Source organism: Monodon monoceros, unplaced genomic scaffold (genome assembly GCF_005190385.1).
Source record: "Monodon monoceros isolate NGI ecotype Baffin Bay Population unplaced genomic scaffold, NGI_Narwhal_1 Super_Scaffold_3, whole genome shotgun sequence".
Classification (NCBI taxonomy): domain Eukaryota; kingdom Metazoa; phylum Chordata; class Mammalia; order Artiodactyla; family Monodontidae; genus Monodon; species Monodon monoceros.
The window spans coordinates 73,012,587-73,033,930 of NW_021703780.1; the positions used below are offsets into that span (position 1 = coordinate 73,012,587).

Here is a 21,344-nt window from a genome sequence, read left to right on the forward strand (position 1 = left end):
GCAGCGAGGAGAGATCCCCCCAGGGCCTCTGCAGGGAGCCCAGCCTGGCGGGATTTTGGATGTCTGGCCTCCAGAAGTGGGAGAGGACACATTTCTGTTGTTTTAAGCCACCTAGTTTGTGGTGATTTGTTACAGCAGACACAGGAAACTAACACACCATATGCTGGAGATGGTGCTGGGGTCAGGGAGTAGCCCATAAGCCAAAAGAGATTCTCAAGGAGGCTTTTTGTGACAAAGAGAAGTCCTGCTCTGGGCTCTTTGTAGCAGTGCTCTTGGCGTGTTTTACTTTTTCCTCTATAAACTCGAATCCCCTGTTTTATTAATCTACCAGAGGAAAGAAAGAGCCTACTTCTGTCATCCTTCCTTAAAGAAATTGACCGTTACGGGCAAGGGGCATGTTTCCTCAACCAATTTTGAGAGCTTCCCCATTCTTTTCCTTACATTCCTACCACTCCAGCAGCCCAGAACGGTGTCCAGTCAGCACATTACGTGTTTATTAAGTTTCCTGAAGCTAATTTTGCCATCTTAAGCTCTTTCAGATCTGCCTCTCTGCACCCAAGGCAGGAGGAGAATATAACCGAGGAAAAGGTGGACATTTCTTACTCTATTATCTTACCTACCACGAAGGAAACTCTGTAAATCTTCTCTCAGCCTTAACAAACCTTTGGTTTACAGGAAACACAGGAGACTTGATCTATCCTCAGTTGTGCCTTTCAGAGGACCCCAAATGTCAATTTTTAAGTTAGCCAACATGCAAGCTAAATATTTTAACTATCATTTTATTTCCATCCAGGCCAAGGGACAATTTAGAAAAGGTTCTATTCTAAGTACATAGCCGAAGAAGTGTGGAAGGGCCACGGGTGCCGTTGTTCTGAAGGCAGCCTGTCAGTCGTTGTGATTGCAACATAACCCCGATTGCTTCCACAAGCATAATAAGATGCTTTGCAAAAGGTTGTCGAATTGTAGGATGTAATAAAGTCTGCTTCGCTTCATTTTCAGTGCCGCAGGGTCCTAAAGCACGAGCCCCATTTCCTTACGCCTTGGGACTTGTTTGAGTTCCTTTGGTGCCTGGAAATGACAGAATATAAACCAGACATTTAGTTAGAACAAATAGCATTTTTTTTGAACCATGGCAATAAACAAAGTGTAAATTTGCTTACTGCCGATCTCTTAGATTGCCATTAACACGTTACACGAAGCCATAGAGATGTGGGCCGGTGGCGTGACATAGGTGGATTCCAGCCCTGCAGATGCCCGTACTCCCTGGATCTCCACCTGTTCTGTGCCTTCTGCCCACAGCCTAGGCCCCAGAGGTCAACCGCATGGTCTCTTAATCTGCTTTAAGGACGCAAGTCTTATATACAAAGTGAAGCCAATTCAGACCTCGAATTAGCTAAGAATAGATTCTCAAATATAGACATTATCAGAAGTACCTGGCAAGCTTGTAAGAAAAACACGGATTTCTCCAGCCTGTCCTCCACATTCTGAATTAGCCGGTGTGGAGAGAAGGCCAAGAATCTGTGCTTGTTAACAAGCCTCCATACGAGTCTGAGGCACCTGCCGCTGGATCGGGGGAATTCTTGAGCTAGTATGTAGCATGCAGAATCAGCTTTACTTCAAGGCCAAGTTACCTGAAGGATTTAGGCCAGGCCTAAAACAAAGGGCTTCTACTTATAAAATAGGAAAGTGGGGGGAAGCCCTTTAATCTTATTTGCGGGAAAAAAAAAAAAAAAAGATAATTCCTAGCTCATAGAAATGTATTTCATAGCCCTGATACCCTCTCTTTACCCCAAAGGAGAATCTGTTGGATACTTGGCTTCTGGGACTTACTCACTGGGATTGGTAACGTGGGTGTGGTCAGGAGCTGGATTAGCCGGGGCTAACTTGCTTGGGGGACATTACAAGGGCAGACCATTCCAGGAAAGGGAAAATTAAATAGGAGGGGGCGAAAGAGCAGAATTTTACAGGCTAGATTTCATACAGTTTGGGGGAGGTTGAAAGAAAGGGCTCTTAGGAGATACTAGGGGCAGCTACCATGGGTGTGAGATATGAAGAGATTTTGAGAACCACTGTGGAGAAGCACGAATGGACTTTCCTTCAGGGTTTTCCAGAGACTTCAGTGAAGATTTACATGGCTTTTCACTTACTGTTCGCTATTTATGGCTTAGAGTACAACACTGTGGACACAGACCTGGGAGGCCAAGGTGCAGAGACCCAGCTTCCTGCTCGTTCCCGTGTGTACTTCAAGGATATGCTCAATACCTCAATACGGGCCCATTCAACCCCACTGGGTGAGGACACACGGGCACACACTTCAGCCTCTGGTTCATGCAGTGAGTTTTTAGTGAGTCTAGCGCTAAATTTTTTCTGTAAGTTCATAAGAAGGCCAGAGAGCAAAGGGCAGGCAGGGCATCCCTTTGGAATTACATCTGCTCCCTTCCAGGATCCAGAACACAGAAACCAACTCACTTCTGCTTCAGCCTTCACACTTCGGTTCAGGATCCCCTCCCCGCCTCCCCAGGTCCACTGATGTCTGTAAGTGTGGCGTGGAAAGTAGGGGGTAGGTACCAGTCAATTTGCACCCCCCCCCAACCCCCTGCAGAAGGGGGCCTGTCTCATTCCTGTGCGATGCTGGGATCTTTCCCTGTTGTTCCCAGCACCACCCGTCTTGCTTGCACACATGCGTCATCTCCCGATCATTCATCATTGCCCTTGTCCTTGAACGATTATTGACTCTGAGTCAGAGGCATCTGTGCAGGCCTGAAAATGGATGTGCCCTTTCTTTTCCTCCGCCTCACCTGTCGAGGGCAGATTTATGTCCTAGGAGAAGTTTCCCTCGGTTTTATTTTTGGTCTTTTAAACACCGTGGCCCTGTGTTATTTCCTTCACCTGCCCTTCCCGACACCAGCCCTGTAATTTCTGAATCTCCCTGGATGCCTGCGCGTCCATTCCTGAGCGGGCCTTCTGTCAGTCTGCTTCTGATGCTTCTGCAAAGCATGCCTCGCACGGCCTTGGCATTCAAGCTGTCCGCCTGGCTACTTAAGGCTCTGTCTTCAGCAGTTCCTTCTGTCCAACTAGCCTGGAAGCTTGTGGGAGGCAGAGTCCGCTTTTCATTGCCAGAGCACAGCGAGTGAACATGTTGGACTTTGAGACTTGGGGCGGAAGCCCAGCCTCGTCATTTACTGGCTGCGTGTGTGTGTGGGTGACGTAAGACGTGCAAGGTTGGGGCTGCGGGAAGGACTGAGTGGGTGAACACACGTAAAGTGCTCAGAGCCGTGCCTACCGCATCAGAAGGACCCACCAGTGTGAGCCTCTGCTGCTGTCCTCATCACTGCTTACCCTCTGTATTGCACTGCCAGGCCGAGGCCACCAGGGAGCAGAGGCCCACGAGTGTCAAAGCAAGTGAAAGTCAGCGCTCAGCTACAAGGGGGAGATTCGGCCTCATTATCCAAGAGGGCACATCTGGGCAACGGACTCACCTTGCCATCTTCTGGTTGGACTACATGTACTACGTGCCCTTCATGTCCCCACTTCCCTTTGATCTCACCTTTAGGCAGTGGTGTTTTCAATGCCATTTGGGCGTATCAACAAATGTATTTACTGAAGCACGAAGGCGGCTCCAAGGAGGGTGCGAAGAGTTGAATAATGAGATCCTCGAGGTGCTTCCAGCCCATTTGGGGAAACCCATCACACAGGGTGAGGCAAGGCAGTAGATAATCGGGTGCCAGGTGAGCAGTCCAGGAAATGTGGGCTTTTGGAGTTCTGAGAACAGAAGCCCAGAGTGTCTGAGGCTTGACTGATCCCCCTGAACACGTGCTTTTCAAGTATTTCTGTGTTCCTAAGGAACACAGTGAAGATGAGCTGGGACTGTCCCCTCCCCCTGCAAGGCCACGCTGGAGGAGGAACAGGTGGCATCACGAAGCTCAGAGCAGGGGCTGGCTTTACAGAGCAGGAAATGGAGACAGAAGGGAGGCCCCGTGGCTCTGCAGGGTAGAAGAGATTTTTGGAGAGGGGAGCTTTGAATTAGGAAGGAAAATAAAACAGTCCGATGGAGAAGATGTAAGTAAGTTTTGTTTTGTTTTGTCTTGTTTTTTAACATCTTCATTGGAGGATATAATTGCTTTACAATGGTGTGTTAGTTATTGCAGCTCTATTTACAATAGCCAGGACATGGAAGCAACCTAAGTGTCCATCGACAGATGAATGGATAAAGAAGATGTGGCACATACATACAATGGAATATGACTCAGCCATAAAAAGAAACGAAATTGAGATATCTGTAGTGAGGTGGATGGACCTAGAGTCTGTCATACAGAGTGAAGTAAGTCAGAAAGAGAAAAACAAATGCCGTATGCTAACGCATATATATGTAAGTAAGTTTTGAGTAAGATCTGCTGTGTGGGCTGTAATCCTTTCGCCCATCTCCCCCTGAAACCTTCAGGAAAGTCTTTGGAGTCGATTTGCAGTTTGTTGTCCTACCTGAGTAAGTACAGGGTAAAAGCAGGGGGCCAGGGGATCCCAGCCGGGGTCTGAACTGAACCACGCCAATGTTTCCTTAAACGTGCGGGCATCATCAGGCTTCCATCAGGCAGAGTCCTCTGTTTCCAACAGTTCCAACCACCCTCTGCGTATATTCAAGGGAACCTCTTCTTACTGTGTCAATGAAGGAGACTCTTCCCTATTAACCCTGTCCCTCCTCCATCCTAGAGGCCCAGGGGAGGAGGCCCCTTCTGTCTTGAAGCTAAGAAAACAGATCACTGTCTCTCTTTCTAAAGAAGAACCTGGGTGGGAGCTGACCCCAGGTAATTTACCTTGGTCGAGTGTCAAAGGAACTTTGGGGACCATAAAAACACAGTCTGCCTTCCTGTTTCTTTAAAGTAGTGTCTCTCACCTAGGCTGCTTTGTGGTTTAGACCCCCTGGGGAGGTCTGATGCCAAGCCTTCACCCCAGCCCTAGAGATTCTGATCTAACCATCTGGAGCGTGGCCTGGGCTGGCAGGGAATTATTAAGTGTGAAGGCGAAGCCTCCAAGCTTGTCTCTCTCTTCATTCAATTCCAGAGTGTGCTCCCAGGAAAATGCTCCAAAGGCCCAAAGCAATTCAGTTGCTGGAGACAGGTTTCAGGAGCCTTCAGTGGCAAATATTCAACTTCTACTAAGGCTGTCTGTCCTCTGCCCTCTTAGCAGAGCCACACGTACGGGACAAGTATTGTCCATCAAAGGTAGTGCCTCTTGCCCACAAGGATGAATAAATTAACTTGTTTTGCCTCCATCCCAAAGCTGACACAGAAATGGTTTTAAAACAGAGTAACTACACTCGCCCACAAAACAAAGCTGTGAGGCCCTAACATAAAATTCCTCTGTAATAGCTCTCACTTTTTTAAAAAAAAAAAAAAGTAATTCTTGGTTTGTAGCAGGCTGGAGATACAGGCAGACAGCCATGGAAAGTCATTTTGCTCACAGCAAAAGCAAGGTGAGCCATTTTCTAAGGGCAGGCACCCCTGACCCCTGCTTTTCAGTTTTTTCTTAATAAAGTGGCCTCAGAAATTGGACCACAAAAGCTGCTGATGGCAATCTCTTACAGTACATGGGTAAAAAAAGAAGCTGGGGGAGAAGAAATGGGAAGGATCAGAGAGCCACTCTGACTATGAACCGAGGCGATGCAATTATCCATCCATTTACAGCCAGGAAGGGGTTACCCTTCCCCAAGGGCAGTGGCCAGAAACCCAGTGATGTGAGGATGGACTCAAGAGAGCAGGGCAACTTCCCCGCAATTTTTCTCACTCAAAACTGTTCCTCTGTGGCTGGTTACACCTGCGGATCAATAACACAACTTCCTACTATGAGAGGGTGTTACTTAACTTCCCTTTAAACAGGGTCTGTTTCCCAATCCTCCGCATTTGTCACCTTGAGCGGGGCACAGAAAACAGTTCCGGGCACCATGTGACCAGCCCCCCTCAGGAGGGGAGATGCAGACCTCTGCCCTGAGGCGGGGTCGGGGCTCACCCCGGGGCTGTCCTTTATGGAGTGGCCACAGACTCAGCATTGTCACTCTTCTCTTTGAAGGGATAAATCAAACACAAAGAATATTACTCAGCCATAAAAAGAAACGAAACTGAGTTATCTGTAGTGAGGTGGATGGACCTAGAGTCTGTCATACAAAGTGAAGTAAGTCAGAAAGAGAAAGACAAATACCGTATGGTAACACATATATATGGAATCTAAGGGGGAAAAAATGTCATGAAGAACCTAGGGGTAAGACAGGAATAAAGATGCAGACCTACTAGAGAATGGACTTGAGGACACGGGGAGGGGGAAGGGTAAGCTGGGACGAAGTGAGAGAGTGGCATGGACATATATACACTACCAAACGTAAAACAGATAGCTAGTGGGAAGCAGCCGCATAGCACAGGGAGATCAGCTGGGTGCTTTGTGACCGCCTGGAGGGGTGGGATAGGGAGGGTGGGAGGGAGACGAAAGAGGGAGGGGATATGGGAACATATGTACATGTATAGCTGATTCACTTTGTTATACAGCAGAAACTAACACACCATTGTAAAGCAATTATACTCCAATGAAGATGTAAAAAAAAAAAAGTAAATTAAAACAGAAAGAACAGTGACCATGCAAGAAAGATGATGCCAGCGCTTGTGGCTGTGAGTGATTTACGCAGCCCGGCGTCCCCTCATGTCCTGGCAAACGAAGCTACACAAGCTTTGAGGCTAGGTGTTGGGAGGGGGACGAAGCAGAGCAAACCCACCCCTAGGCAGCTCGTGCTGCTCGTGGGCATGTTCTCGTGTCCCACTGGAAGGCAGTAAGGCTTCCGTCTTCCCTGTTTGGTCCATGGACATTCACGTCCCTGTATCTGTGCCTCGCAAAGACTCTCCCTAAAAGGCTTCCTCGTTCTGACGGAGTTGATGAAGAACAGCCTTTATTTGTCTCTAAATCTTTAGCTGATATTACTTTTCCCCAAGACTCAGTGGAAATGAAAAAGGATTACTTCGTATTTCCTTCCGTCTTCCACAAACGAAACTAATTTTGAGAACGAGAGTCCCTACAATGTGAAACACTTTCCCTTCCTTCAAATCCTCCAAGGGGCAAAGGAAAAGCTAAGAGGCCCGCGTGCTTTGTCATTTACTTTGTCTGACAGCAGCTTCTTATCGTGCTTTTGAGGGTGACCTTCCTCCAGCATATTCCTTCGCTCTAGTTGTGCTCTCCTGTTATAATAGAATTTTCGAGCCAAGCGTGGAACAGGCTACCTTTGATAATTAATGGTTCTGAGAGTTTGCTGAGTGTGTTATTTAATTAATGGCACTTGTGTCTGGAGTGTCTACAACTCTGTAGCTGAATAAAAGGTATATTTGCTGAGGGATTATAGACAAATACTCAAGGATCGTGACGGTGAGAATTTGTCGGGGTTCAGCACGTTTAACAGCCTAATGGGGTCATTATGTTTTTTCCTTTCCACCATTTAAAAGGCACTGAAGTTGACAGAACTGTGTTCCGTTTGCCTTGTATGTAAGCTGAGATTACGATCCAAAAAAATCCTTAGGCTAATGGGTAAAAGTCTGTTACCTGAAGCAGAGCCTCTCATCAAAAACAGAGATGACATCTTTAATGTCGTATTTTAATGCTATGAAACTGATCGTCAAATAAGTTATGGTTTACTTCAGTTACTCACAAATAGGCTAACGTGAATTACGTTTAAGTTCTATGTGGCACCAAAAGATCAAGGGTAGAAAACTGGCAAGAAAACACAGTTGAAGGCTACTGGGAATAGTGCCTATTTCACACTACCCTGCTTCTCCCGAGTTTCTAGTGCTGAGAATGAAATGCAGATTGTGAAAAGACAAAGATGAACGTATCCCGTAGAGAGGTGTCAGCTGCCCATATAGGGAAATCTCTATGGCTCCATCTCTACAGGTGTCCAGATAGACTGTAAATGCAAAGGGTCTAGTTTTAAGCCTGTACCACCACTGTGTGTGCCTGAGCAAGTTGTATCTGCTCTCTAGACCCCAGTTTCTTCCTTTGTAAAACCACAGGTTGAAGTAACGGCTCTTTAAACTCCCTTCCAGCCCAAAGATGCTCAGAGTCTCGGATTTTTCTCCGTAGGGAGATGGAAACTTTCTCTTCCGCTGATAGCTGATTGCTCACCTTGGGGATTTAAGGGTTATTTTGTCCAGGAAGAGACCCCTGGGGAAATGCAGGGCCCTATAAATGTGCCCTGCAAGGGGGCTAGGAGGCTCACCTATTCTCCAGAGCTCAGGTGGATGGTCCAGGGGAGAAGGCCTCGAGCCAGGGGCCCCCCCCTGCCCCACTCTGTCCCTCCCACTGGAGACCTCCCCACCCCTGGCAGACAGTGGAAGCAGAGGCACTGGCTCAAAGGGCTCAACTGGAGTGAGGAGAGAGGCCCTGAAGGCTGTGCTCAGAAGCTTCTCTTTTCTGGGTGGGAGGGAAAGCCATCCGTCCAGAGCATCGATTGGCCAGCTCCTGTGCTAGGTGTGTGCAGCCTTACTTATGGAAAACTCATTTAATCTTCACTTCAGTCCCGTGGCGTAGATATCAGAACCCCAGTTTAACAGCTGGGAAAAAGTCACACAGTAAGTGCAGGATTGGAACAAGATCTCCTTAACTCCAGAGCTCAACCCCTTTTCACAGGTGCAATGTCCAGCACAGTAGCCACCACCCACACATGGTGAATGAGCACTGAAAAACGTGGCTAGTCTGAATGGAGAGGGGCGGAAAGTATAAAATATCTACCGGCCTTCAAAGACTTACTCTAAACAAAGAATTTAAAATATCACATTATTTTTTTATATTTGTATAATTTTTATATTAGGAATTTTTCATATTATAAAGATATGATTAAATTTGGATATATTGGGTAAATATAACATATTATTAACATTAATTTAATCTGTCCTTAACGTGGCTTCTGGAAAATGTAAAAGGACGTGTGTAGCTCACATTCTGTTGCTATTGGACAGCACTGCTCTAAGACAGTACCCTGGGGTGCAGGCTCTGGGGAGAGCACACAGTGAAGCTGCTCTGGGGGTGGGGGGACCCCTGGGAGTATCTAAAGGGTTGACTTAATATTTAAGAGCATGGGCTCTGGGCTCAAGTTAGGCCTGTGACTTGTTAGCTGTGCAACCTTGGTCGAGTTACTTTGCCCACCTGTGCCTCAGTTCCATCATCTATATGTCAGGAAAATAGTAGCATCTACATCGTAAGAGTTGTCATGAGGACTAAAGATGACACAAGTGAAGCATTTAGTGTAGTACCTGGCCCAGAGAAAGGTCTAGATTCTAAAGAAATATTGTCACTCATTCATTCACTCGGTGTTTTTGAGCACCCCTGAGATGCCAGGCACCGTTCTAAGTTCTAAAGACAATGGCCCTGTCCTCGGACACTTACTTGCTAGTGGAAGGTACAGACAAACAAGTCTGTAATATGATGACAGGTGACTGTGAGCCCTATGAAGAAAAATAAGGCAAGTTTAAGGGATAGGAGGAAACGGGGCTCTATTTTAGGTTGGGAACTTGGGGAAGGCCCTTCTGAGAAGATGACATTTCAGTCAAATACAGAATGGAGGGAGGAAAGGAGAGAATTCCAGGCAGGAGGGACAAAAAATGCCAGGGCCCGGAGGCGGGAGCTTGTCTGACATAATCTAGTAACCGCCAGGGAGCAGGAAAGCTGGAGGCAAGAGTGTGGGGCAGAGTCAGGGGAGATGAGACTGGATCCTATCCTGAGTCCTTCTCCGTGGCCTACAAGGCCTCCTGTGATTAGGTCCTGGTTGGCTTTACAAAGTATAGGGGAGGGACATGATCTGATGTCCCACTTAAAAGGATCATAAACTTAACATATTTCCTATTTTGATATGTTCATTCTTTTGTATGACCTCGGGTGAGTTTGAGGGTGTAGGTGTGTATTTTAAGAGTCAGGTCAACAGTTGACGTAAGATATTCTATATAAAGAAGCTATATTTTTAACTGCAGCATCATGAAACCTTACCCAGAATGAGGGGAGTTCTTAGGTTTTATTGGAAATAATTTTCTTTTAAACTTTTGCACTACTTTTCATTTCCATTGAGTGTCATTCTTTTGAAGGATTAAAGAAATAAAAATTAACCACAAACAAGATCATCAAACTTAAAAAGAAAAAAAAAAAAGAGAAAAAAAAAAAACCCTGTTCAGATAGACAACAGATCCTTGAAAGGAGAGTATAAAGCAAACCCTTGATAAATGCTTGTCACAGATAAATGCTGATTCACTGCCTTGGGCATATTCCTTTTTCCAAATGGATAACTCTGGAATCTGCAGGAGTCACCAGAGAGATAAGAGAGGGGGCAGAGTTCTAAGGGGAGCCCTGTTCCAGAGCTTCCCTTTCCCATAACTATCTATGACTCTGGCTTATTTCTAATTAAAAAATGATTCATGCAATATCATGGGCTTTCACTTCTTCAAAACAATACCACCCTATCGGCTTGCAGCTCAGAATGCCCACAATTCTTAACTTTTTTGGAGCCTCACTGGAACACGATATGGAGATTCAGAGGAAAATTGCTAAGAACATCTAATTATACTCAAGGCCACTTTTTGCCTTTCTTAAAGGAATGAAAATGATGTGCCGGTTTTTATAGCCCTTCTTGACCTAAAGATATCTGCTGGTGGAAAAAGAATCCTCAGTTGGGCTCTTCTAATGCTTTAATTATTACGTGATCTATCATCTTACGCGAGGACTCGCACACTTCGAAAAATCTCTTAAATGCGCATTAAAATTGATTGGCTAACCCTAGACCGTGGGGCTGGCTCTTGGAGGGCATGTAATTGTCTGTGGGCATGGGGTGGTAGACACAACCGACACAAAGTCAACTACTTTATGGTGGGATAAGGTAGAGAAATCGATTTGGCCACAGGTAGGATTGACACTGTACTGCCGACTTGCGCAGAATGCTGTTACACGCTTGCTTGTTCTTAAATCAGTCGTGTTGCTTCAGATTCGTCATCAGCATCTCTGGGGCAGGGACGCACTTCACCTACTGTGCCTCAGACAGTGTTGGGCTCCAAGTGGGACCTCAACCAAGAGTTGGTGATTGAGTTCTAGAACCTCAAGGTTAAAGAGGTCCTCTAGGAGGCAAGCAATCTGGGCCCATGTTGTAGCCAGGACTCGTGATGCCAAGTAAGGAAACCCCATTTCAAATGAGCCTCCAGAGAAAAGTGCCTTTTTGACCTTTTAACTATGAAGGATGGGGTGGCTGTAGACAATTCTTCTCCTCCCTTTATCTTTTGTCTCCGTTTCCTCTGGGGGATTGTCCTGCATCAGACTTCTCCAAATATAAGCAGGATGAGTGCCAGTAGCCTCAAGTCTAGTCTATATCACCCCTTCTAGGACTTCTCCCTCTATGTCCATGCACCAAACGGTAGAGAAGCTCTCTTAACTGGCCAAGCTGGAGTCACATGCTTACAACTGTGGTTTTGGAAGAGGTTGGCAGTTCCAAAGTCCCATGTCTGCTACACGCATCCTATTTTCTGTTTGACTCTCTCAACTGTTTTCTAAATGTTTTGAAATCCAAGGGCTAATTTCAGACTTTTGGTGAAAACCCCCTATCTCTAAAGGAAACCCTAACTGAAAGGTTTTGAATGGAGCCCTTGGGAGTCCTCACTGATTCCAGGAGTGCAACATCTTATGCCTTATGGTCCACGGTGGATTAGCTGTGATTCACTCCTCTTCATCAAATGCAGTTTTAGTTTTCAGGCAAATATTCAGCCCATAGCCGACGCTGCATAGGGAAACAGGACAGCACTGTCTCTTTGGCAGAGTGGTTGTGATGATTGGATAAAGTGACCTGCGCAAAGCCCCCAGCACAGAAATCACCAGATACTGGTACTTTTCCTGAAGTTAGTGAAGAAGCAGGAGTAAGCTCTATCTTGCACCTCAGCTTCATTGTACAACTCTTGTCTTTAGTTAGCTAGGATTTAAGCAGAGAAGGACATTTCTATACAGAGACCCACCAGTTTTAGTGTAAAGTTAAGTGTGGGCTGCAGAGTCAGACTGCCTGGGTTGCCCAGACTCTCCACGTACAACCTGGGAGTCCTTGGGAAAGTCCTATAGCGACCGTAGGCCTAGTTTCCACATGTGAACATTGGGACAATACTAGAGGGCTGTTGTGGGGGTTAACTGAAATAAAGGCTGCGAAGTGCTTGGTATAACTTGCCCGTAATGAGATCTCCATAAGTGGTATCATTAAGAATCATTAATAATGAAGCATCCTCTGTGGTGGTTTCCCCTTCTCAGTTCCTGAAATAATGATCTTCTAGGCCAGCGTGGTCCCTTAAAGTCAGGGAGGATGGCCAAGACGAGGAGAATCGACTTTCTGATGTAACAGTGTAACTGACAGTGGGGGTCTGGCTGCTCGCCGCTCAAAAGCCAATAAACAGGCAAGGTTGGTGGAAAGGAAAGTTTGCTTTAATTTGGATGCCGGCAAATGGGAGTGGGGGGGAGGGGGGGATGGAGGCGGACTCCTGTCCAAAGGCCAACTCCCCCCGCCCCACCCGCCATTACCAGTGGGCAAGAGCTTTTACAGGCTGAGGGGGAAGGGGCTACATGCAGAAACAACACAGTCAGCTCCGACAGTCACCTTGAAACTGGTCATGGGGTGGTCTGACCAGCGTCATCTTGACTGTTTTAGGTACAGTTAATCTTCAGTTCCAGCGTCGGTTTGTTCCCGCTTCCTTGAGGCCAATTCTCGGAATCATGGCAGCTTCTAACATGGCTACCGTCTAGTCATCATGTAGTTGACTTCTCCCACCTCCTGGGGGTTTCAGTATCTACAAGACAGCTCACAGGACATGGCTGTGAATATTATCTATAGCCCTTGAGGAGGAACTGAAGGTTCTTGGCTTTGTTTACTAACTGAACTATTACTGTTTTGTCCTGTTTGACTGTTTTCCTTTGTTTCTGCATTTTCGCACTTGTCTGATTAAACTTATGCTTCGGCTGAAGTTTTTTTCACAGACAGAAGGCAGGCTGAGGACACGTGGGGGAAGGACTGTAGGGTCCTGCCCCGTTTCAGTAGTGGAGTGTCTGTGAAGAATATATGCGGCAATTACTCTTTTCTGTTTAAACTTATCCTGGAATAGTTGAATATCCAGCCAGCAATTAAACCATACATTAAAGTCAATCTCCTCCTTCCTTTTCTTTTGTCCTTAACTTAAAATTTTTCATTTATCTGATTTATTTTTAGTCCTTGTTACGGTGAAATATAACATATACAGAAAAGTGTGTGTGTGCGTGCGTGTATAGAGCTCACAGAATTAATACAAAGCCAACGTGTCGGGCTTCCCTGGTGGCGCAGTGGTTGAGAGTCCGCCTGCCGATGCAGGGGACACGGGTTCGTGCCCCGGTCCGGGAAGATCCCACATGCCGCGGGGCGGCTGGGCCCGTGAGCCACGGCCGCTGAGCCTGCGCATCCGGAGCCTGTACTCCGCAACGGGAGAGGCCACGACAGTGAGAGGCCTGCGTGCCGCAAAAAAAAAAAAAAAAAAAAGCCAATGTGTCTTGCCACCCACCCGTGACAAGGAACAGAACGTTGCCAGCCCTTCCACCCTCTCACTCCACACTCCCCTCCCCAACTGAAAGCTCCTCCTTGCCTCCTCCACAAAGGTAACCACTGGGCTGATTCTACGGTGATTGCTTCCTTGCTTTCCTTTATAGTTTTACCCTGTAAATGAATGTATCTCTAAACGCTATAATTTTTCAAAATTTTTCACGTTTTCAAAATTTATAAATTTTCAGAAACGCCTGTTTTTGAACTTTATGCGAATGCAATCTCACAGTATGTATTCGTGTTTCTGTTGTTCCGCATTCTTTAGACACTTGATATCTTCAGTCTTTTACAATTTTGACTATTGTGGTGGGTATTATAGTGGTATTTCATTGTGCTTAACGTATACATTTCCCTGGTGACTAAGGATTACTGGCCATTTTGAGACCTATTTTTTATGAAGTGTGTGTTCAAATCCTTTTGTATTTTCTACTAGGCTGTTGACTTTCTCTAATTGGCTTATACATTTTTTTCTTTTTCTTTAAAAATATTATCTTCTGGATACTGGCCCTTCATTGGTTGTATATGTGGCAAATAGCTTCTCCCACTCCGTGTCTTGCATTTTTCTCTCTTACTCTCCCTTAATGGTGTCTTTGATAAACAAAATTAATTTGAATGTAGTCCAGTTTATCAATCTTTTTTAATAATAATGCTTTCTGCCCTATTTAAAAAGTCTCGCCCTATAGCAAGACCATGACAATATTCTCCTATATTCCCTTCTAAATTTGCACTTCAGATTTTGAATTATAATCCACCTGGAACTGACTTTTGCATATGGTATGAGGTAGGGTATAGTTTCATTAGTTTTCTACATGGATATCCAATTTTTCCAGAACCATTTGTTGAAAAGATTTTCCTTTCCCCATAGTTCTGTGATGTCATTTTTATCTTATATCAAGTGTTCATATGTGCCTGGATCTGTTTCTGGGCTTTCTAGTTTGTTCCATCACTCTATTTATCCTTGTACCAACACCATGCTCTCTTAACTTTTGTAGCCTTGTAAAGTCAATATCCTTTAGAGTAAGCCCTCCTATACTTCTGTCTTGTTCTTTTAATCGTCTCTGGCTATATTTCCATCAGTATTTTAGAACTAATTTTTCCAATTTTACAAAAAAAAAAAAAAAACCCACCACCACCACCAAAAATTATGGCATTAAATTTGTAGGTAAATGTGAGACAGCACTAAATTTATAGGTAAATCTGAGTAGCATTAAATTTATAGGTAAATCTGAGAAGACTTGAGTCTTTATAAAACTGAGTCACTCATGTCTCCATTTATTTAATTCTTCTTTAATGCCTCTTAATAACATTTTAGTTTTCTATCTAGAAGCTCGCATATCTTTAATTATTCCTAGGCATTTGATTTCTGATATTATTAATATAAACTAACTTTAAATTTTTTCATGCCCTGTGTGGTTTTATAGATGGTTTGTGTCCCCCCACCAAATTCACACGTTGAAGCTCTAACTCCCTGTGTGATAGTAATTGGAGATATGGCCTTTAGGAGGTAGACAGGTTTAGACGAGATCATGAGGGTAGAGGCCCCACAATGGGACTAGTGTCCTTATAAGAAGAGTGAGATTAAAGCTCACTCTCTCTTCTCCACAGGAGGACACAGTGAGAAGGTAGCCAGCTACAGGCCAGGAAGAGGGCTCTCGCCAGAACCCAGCCATGTTGGCGCCCTTATCTTAGACTTCTAGCCTCCAGATGTAAGAAATAATTATCTGTTGTTTAAGCTACCCAGTCTACTGTATTTTGTTATGATAGCCTGAGCTAAAACAATGGCCGAGAAATTCAAAACTTGCATATGTTGATCTTATATTCAGAGGCCTTGCTAAGCTTTCTGATTAATTTTAATTGTCTCTCAGTAGATTCTTTTGAGTTTTCTGCATGCATCACATTGTATGCCAATAATGACAGTTTTATTCCTTCCTTTCTAATCCCCCTGTCCTTTTATTTATTGTTCTTGCCTTACCGTACTACCTGGGACCTTGCGTACACTGTGAAGTAGCAGGGCTAATAGCGAATAGTCTTATCTCATAGCCGTCTCAGATGAATAGTGTTCAACATTTCATCCTTAGGTACAGACTCCTTCCTAGCTCTAGCTTTTCTAGAACTTTTACGTTTATGAAGTTGGATGTTGAATTTGATCAACTTTTTTCCAGCATCTACTGAGATGATCCTATCATTTATCCTTTATTAGTCTGGCGAAAGGCATAAGATTAGCCTAATGTGTTATTCTTTTCATAGATCGTGCACACACATTGCAATTAATCTGTCTGTCTACCTATAGGGTATCCTTTTAAGACGGTGGCATCTGTGTTTCCACATGCAATTAGTCTGTCTTTTTCCTTTCTGTTATGTTCCTGTCAGGTACATGTGTAAGGCAACTCATATAACAAATTGAGAAGTGGGAGAGGGTTTTCTTTTTCCTTTTCTCTGGCAGAATTTGTTCCACCAGTCATAAGATTCTTATTGAGAATCTTATTCAGATTCTTGTTTCTTTCTTAATTGTACGGTAGAATTCACCAGTAAAGCTATCTGGGCCTGACATTTTCTTTGTGAGAAGGGTTTTAATTCAGGTTTGAGTTCTTTGATAGTTATCAAATTATTCATATTTTTCACTTAGTGTCAGTTTGGGTAAACTACATTTTTTTCTAGAAAAATAAATTTAATCCCAATTTTCAAACTTATTGGTCTAAGATTATTCATTATATGCTCTTCTCCTTTTTAATGACTGCAATATCCACAAAGATGTTTAGCATGTTACCTTTTAGCTTTAATTTTTTCTAATAAATGCATATGAGTCATAATTAAAAGTAAATCACCCTCTGAACACACCTTTAGTTGCATCCACAAGTTTTAGCCTTCTTCATTCAATTCAAAATTGTTTCCAATTTCTACTTGATTTCTCCTCCTTTAGAATCCCTTTTGTATGAGTCTGCTGGTGGTGAATCCTCTCAGCTTCTGTCAGGAAATACGTTTGTTTCATCTTCATTCTATAAGAATATATGAACTGGGTATGGAATCTAGGTTGGCAGCTATGTTTTTCAGCTCTTTAGAGATGTCATTCCATGGTCCTTTGATTTTTCTGTTGTTGTCTTTGGCCTAATTATTACTCCATTGAAAGTAAGTTATTTTTTTTTTCTTTTTACTATTAAATCTAACAAATTACTCTTTGGATCTGATTTTCTGCAGTTTTACATGATGTGCCTAGGTGCGTATTCTATACCCCCCACTCTGGGTTTGGTGTGGTCTCGAATAGCTGGATTGATGACTTTTGCCAGTTTTGAAAGATTTGCAGCCATTATCTCTTTAAGTATATCTTCCACTAGAACCCTATTTTGGAACTGTACATAAGTATCTGTTAGACTTTCTCAGAATGTTCTGTATCTTCTGACCTCTCATACTTTTTCCCACTCTCCTTTCATCTCTTCATGGTTCATTCTGAATATTTTCAGATGGCTCATCTTTTAAGTTCACTAATTCTTCTTTGGCCTGTAAAAAATATGCTGCTAGCTTCATTCATCGGGCCACTGTATTTTTCAGTTATAGAATTTCTGTTTGGTTCTTTTTCACATCATCTCTGTACTTTTAATAGATTCCAGCTTTCTGCTGAATTGTTTTTTCAACCTGGTCCTTTCTATCCCAAAAGAAAGTAAACACAGTTATTTTAATGGCTGTGTCTGGGGATTCTAACCTTGTTTATATTGACTTGTCTCCTCATACTACTGTGCAGAGTGTGTGTCTGCGTGTGTACGTATACACACTCGGATTGGGCATTCTATTTGAAAAAAAATTATTTACAGAAATAATTTAAGACCTTGAATGGATTTATTTTCTTCCAGAGGTTATTTTTTTCTTTGCTTCTTCCAGGAACCCCATGGGACTAGCAATTTAAAATCACCTTACTTCAATTTCTGGCACTGAGACTTTCTCAACTGCCCAGATGTTTTGAAATTGGGCTGCAGTTGATACCAAGGCTGGTTTACATCTGGCTCACTCTTTCTCCAAGGGTATCACTTTCCCAGATCTTCACATTCCCATCCAGGTATGGGAGATTTAGAGAGGGCCCTGCCTTTGGCACCCCAGCTTTTATTGCTTTAGCTCCATCTGCCTCTCTAATAAGACTCATCGATGCCTTCAGGGGACAGGCAACCCTTCACCCTGGGCTCCTCTCTCTGCATTTCTGTCCTTTCTTGGATCTTGACCCTGTACTCTTGTGGTACCTTTTTACCTTTAACAGATGTTTTCTTATACTCTTGTGTAATTTTTCTCGTTGAACACAGTGGGTAGGTTGATTCAGATTATTTGGTCTGTTAGAAGCAGAAGCCACACTTCTTTTTTGGTGGTCTCAAAACAGCCTGCCCTACAGGTTTTGTTCTTTAATTACTGTTTGAACTAATTTCTCATGACTCAAACATCTCCATCGTTTGTTATCTTTAAAATAGAAATCAGAGGGAACATAACGCATCTACACGTTGGCATAGCTGATGGGACCTCGCAGTCTCCATGGCCCACCATTCATTATAAATTGGAGGTAGCAGAAGATACTACAGTGTCTTCTGGATCCTCAGAGAAGTATTAAATCCAGAAGGAGCACAATTTAGAGCTGCTTTTGACAGTGTATCCTGAATTGATTGGTTGCATGCCCACATGATAATTGGATTGATGCCCCTGGAGTGTCAAAATAATGGAGCACTTACTGTGTAAGAGGTGGCTGAGGGACAGGTTAGGCATAGGCTGGAGTGAACTGCATAGCTACTGCATAGCTAGTAGTAAATGATGAGTCAAAGATCATTCAGGTGAATTTTCATGGCCTTTCTTCATATTAACTGCCCACGACCTCTAGGAGGGTCTTTTTTCCCCCACCTTCCTTTCTGGCAGAGACAAAGACAAAATGAGAAGAGTGGAAGAGTGGAGAGAAGCAGGTAGAAAGAGGAGAGTCTTGGCAGTGGGCAGACATTTCTAGAAGGTTTTTCCCATATGAGAGCATGTGGGTTGGTATGTGATAAATTATCCATTTCTGGAGATGAGATGAGATGACGATGAGGGTGATGATAGGCTTTATCATCATTTTGCAAGACGCAAGGAAAGCTTGAAACTTTAAAAAAAATCAATTAATATTTTTTGGCTGCGTCGGGTCTTAGTTGCGGCACGCGGGACCTTTCATTGCCGTGCACGGGCTTCTCTCGAGTTGTGGCGCACGGGCTTCTCTCGAGTTGTGGCGCACGGGCTCCAGAGTGTGTGGGCTCTGTAGCTGCGGCTCACGGGCTTAGTTGCCCTGAGGCATGTGGGATCTTAGCTCCCTGACCAGGGATCAAACCGGCGTCCCCTGCATTGCAAGATGGATTCTTAACCACTGGACCACCAGGGGAGTCCCAAGCTTGAAACTTTTAAACTTTACTTTTGGGATTTGGACTACACCTTTCCGAAAAGGAGACTCCGTGCTGATGGATCATGTATTTCCAAGGTTCAGAAGAGTTAAAATTGCCTACAGGACACTAGTCATTTCTACCACCAGTCGAATTAAATCTCAACAAAACAGTTCTGTAGATTCTTTTAACCATTACTGGCCTGGGAAATCTTTTGGCTAGTGAACTATTAGGGACATTTTAGAGAAAGCTGGATCTTGGTAAAGCATTTTAGAAATAATGAAACAGAACTAAAAACCCATCTTGGAGCCATGGGGTGGACTTATCTCAAAGAATGTTTATAAAGGGAGGTTTTTAAAGTACAACTAAATGGTTCTTCTTTTGGGTTATGATAAAATAACTCATTTAATGGGACATTAGATTTGATTATTTCTAAAGTCTCTATGATTCTATGGTTTATCATCCCCAATTTAGGCCATAGGGGCTTGATTTATATTTAGCTAATCCAAATAACTGAGTTTTTAATTCCTTGCTACTGAAATTTGGTCCTGTAAACGTAGTCTACACAGAAGGAGGGAAGAGGTAGCATAATCCAGTAGAAACATGGGCAGGAGGGGAAGGAAAAGCAAACTAAAATATCTTTGTTTAAGATGATGGATCCTTTATCTAAAGAGCGTAAGAACATACTAAAGTATCAGTATCCTTAAACAAGGGCAAGGGATCGTCTCTTACCCTTCCGTGCTAAAGAAAATCTTTTCTTGTATCAATCTGGAGACGGGCTGAAGGAGTGCTGGCCAACACTTTCCTTGGTATTGAAGACACCCCGACGTGGGGATTACCTAGTGGGTTTAGGACTGAATTGGCCAAGGAGCTGAAGTTAACTCTTCCTCTTCCCTGAGGAAACATGAATACTATGATCTGCTCCTTGGGTCTTTCTCACTGGAGGCTGCTGAGTTGAGAGGAGACCCTCTTGGAGAAGGCTGAGATTTTTTCTTAGCTGTTGGGGTGGATTTCAAAAGGTACAATTCAGTGACCAGAACGTGTGCTAAATAAGTATAAACCTGTCCTTTCTCGTCCACTTTGACTATCCATGATTATGATATGTGTGGTCCAGTGGCTGAAATTATGGTGATTTTTTCAAAAATTCTAGTGTCAAAATTTTGCCTTGACAGTACATCTGTAGCTACTAATAATTCTGTTTTGGGCTGACTCAGTTGCTTTGAAATTGCACGGCTGTGTTATAAGTAAATGAGAGGCAACCAATTATCTATAAAGTAATGGCAAGCACAGAGGAGAGTTTGATGAATTACACACGAACTCTGCTGACACAGCAGGGTGTGGAGACCTGCTCTGCTCTGACTTTCTATCAGAGTTAGGGGTGATGCTTGCATATTTTACAAACACCACACCCCACCCAATTACAACACGGGGTGGGAGTGGGGACAGGAGGTGATAATAAACGAGGGTGTGCAGTGGCAGCGAACCCAAGTACTCAGTACCTAGAGAAAAATACTATGTTCCAGGAAGGATGCAAGGTTAGATAAGAAATGCAGATCCACCGTCATCTAATATGATTTATAACATACACTAAAAGAGCCATCACAGAACCCCTACCCAGGGACTCAGCCCAGTAGGGGGAGGCAATACCCCTACCCAGGAACTCAGCCCAATAGGGGGAGGCAACGCATAAATTCACCTAAGCAGAAGGCAAATGCTGAACTCCTGGAACCAAACAAAGGATGGCTTCAAGAGGCAGAGGAAACGGTTTCTAGTTTGGGAATGTTTATCTCTGTGGTCCTCTGGCGGTCTTGTCCATGCTGAGGATTAATCTGGGTTTATGCATAAAGAAGCTATAGAACAAGGTTGATTACTTACTGAGGGGTTGCTAGGTACTTCCCTACCAAGCATTCAGCAGAGAGCAGCTCTTTGCCTATTACAGTCCCGTTTCCTAGATAGGGCATCTCTGGGCATGAGGCTGCACATTCTTCTCGGCAGTACGCTGGTCGTTAAGGTAGACGAATGGCAAACAGATCCAATCGGCCCAGAGACTGAGCGTGCCTGTGGGTGTGGTGCAGGGCTTCCTGCCTGGAGTCCTTCATCTAGGTACCAGATAGCGGCCTCGCATCCCCAGGGAAGCTCGCTCTGGCCTCCCGCGTGCTTCTCCCTGTGCCGGGGGAGAGACACGGGGAGAACTAGCTTGGGGGCTGGAGCAGGTCTGGAGTCAGCTTGGTCAGGTTTTGGATTCTGACCTCTACTGCTGTTTTCCAAAGATGGGTATCGTTGGGCTGTTTAAGATCATTTTAGCTGATCTACACTGAATCCCTCTGTAGGTAATTCTCTTTTAATCCTTTTGAATAGGGCAAATGGAG

General features: G+C 44.2%; 1 protein-coding gene across 18 annotated transcripts in view; it reads right to left on the bottom strand.

The window, feature by feature from the left end:
• Positions 1-517: 517 nt before the first annotated feature.
• FHIT (fragile histidine triad diadenosine triphosphatase) overlaps positions 518-21,344 on the bottom strand; it is a 1,443,555-nt gene continuing 1,422,728 nt past the window's right edge. For 16 of the 18 annotated variants that reach the window (XM_029242153.1, XM_029242160.1, XM_029242145.1 and 13 more), the window contains one exon: positions 518-1,068. Coding sequence is in view for 1 of the 18 variants with exons in the window: in XM_029242160.1 (XP_029097993.1) it covers positions 1,012-1,068 (57 nt within the window). In the remaining 17 variants the exon portion in view is untranslated. Of the gene's footprint in view, positions 1,069-8,872; positions 9,471-12,622; positions 13,081-21,344 lie in introns of those variants that run through there. The other 2 variants (XM_029242157.1, XM_029242158.1) reach the window with 2 other exon arrangements.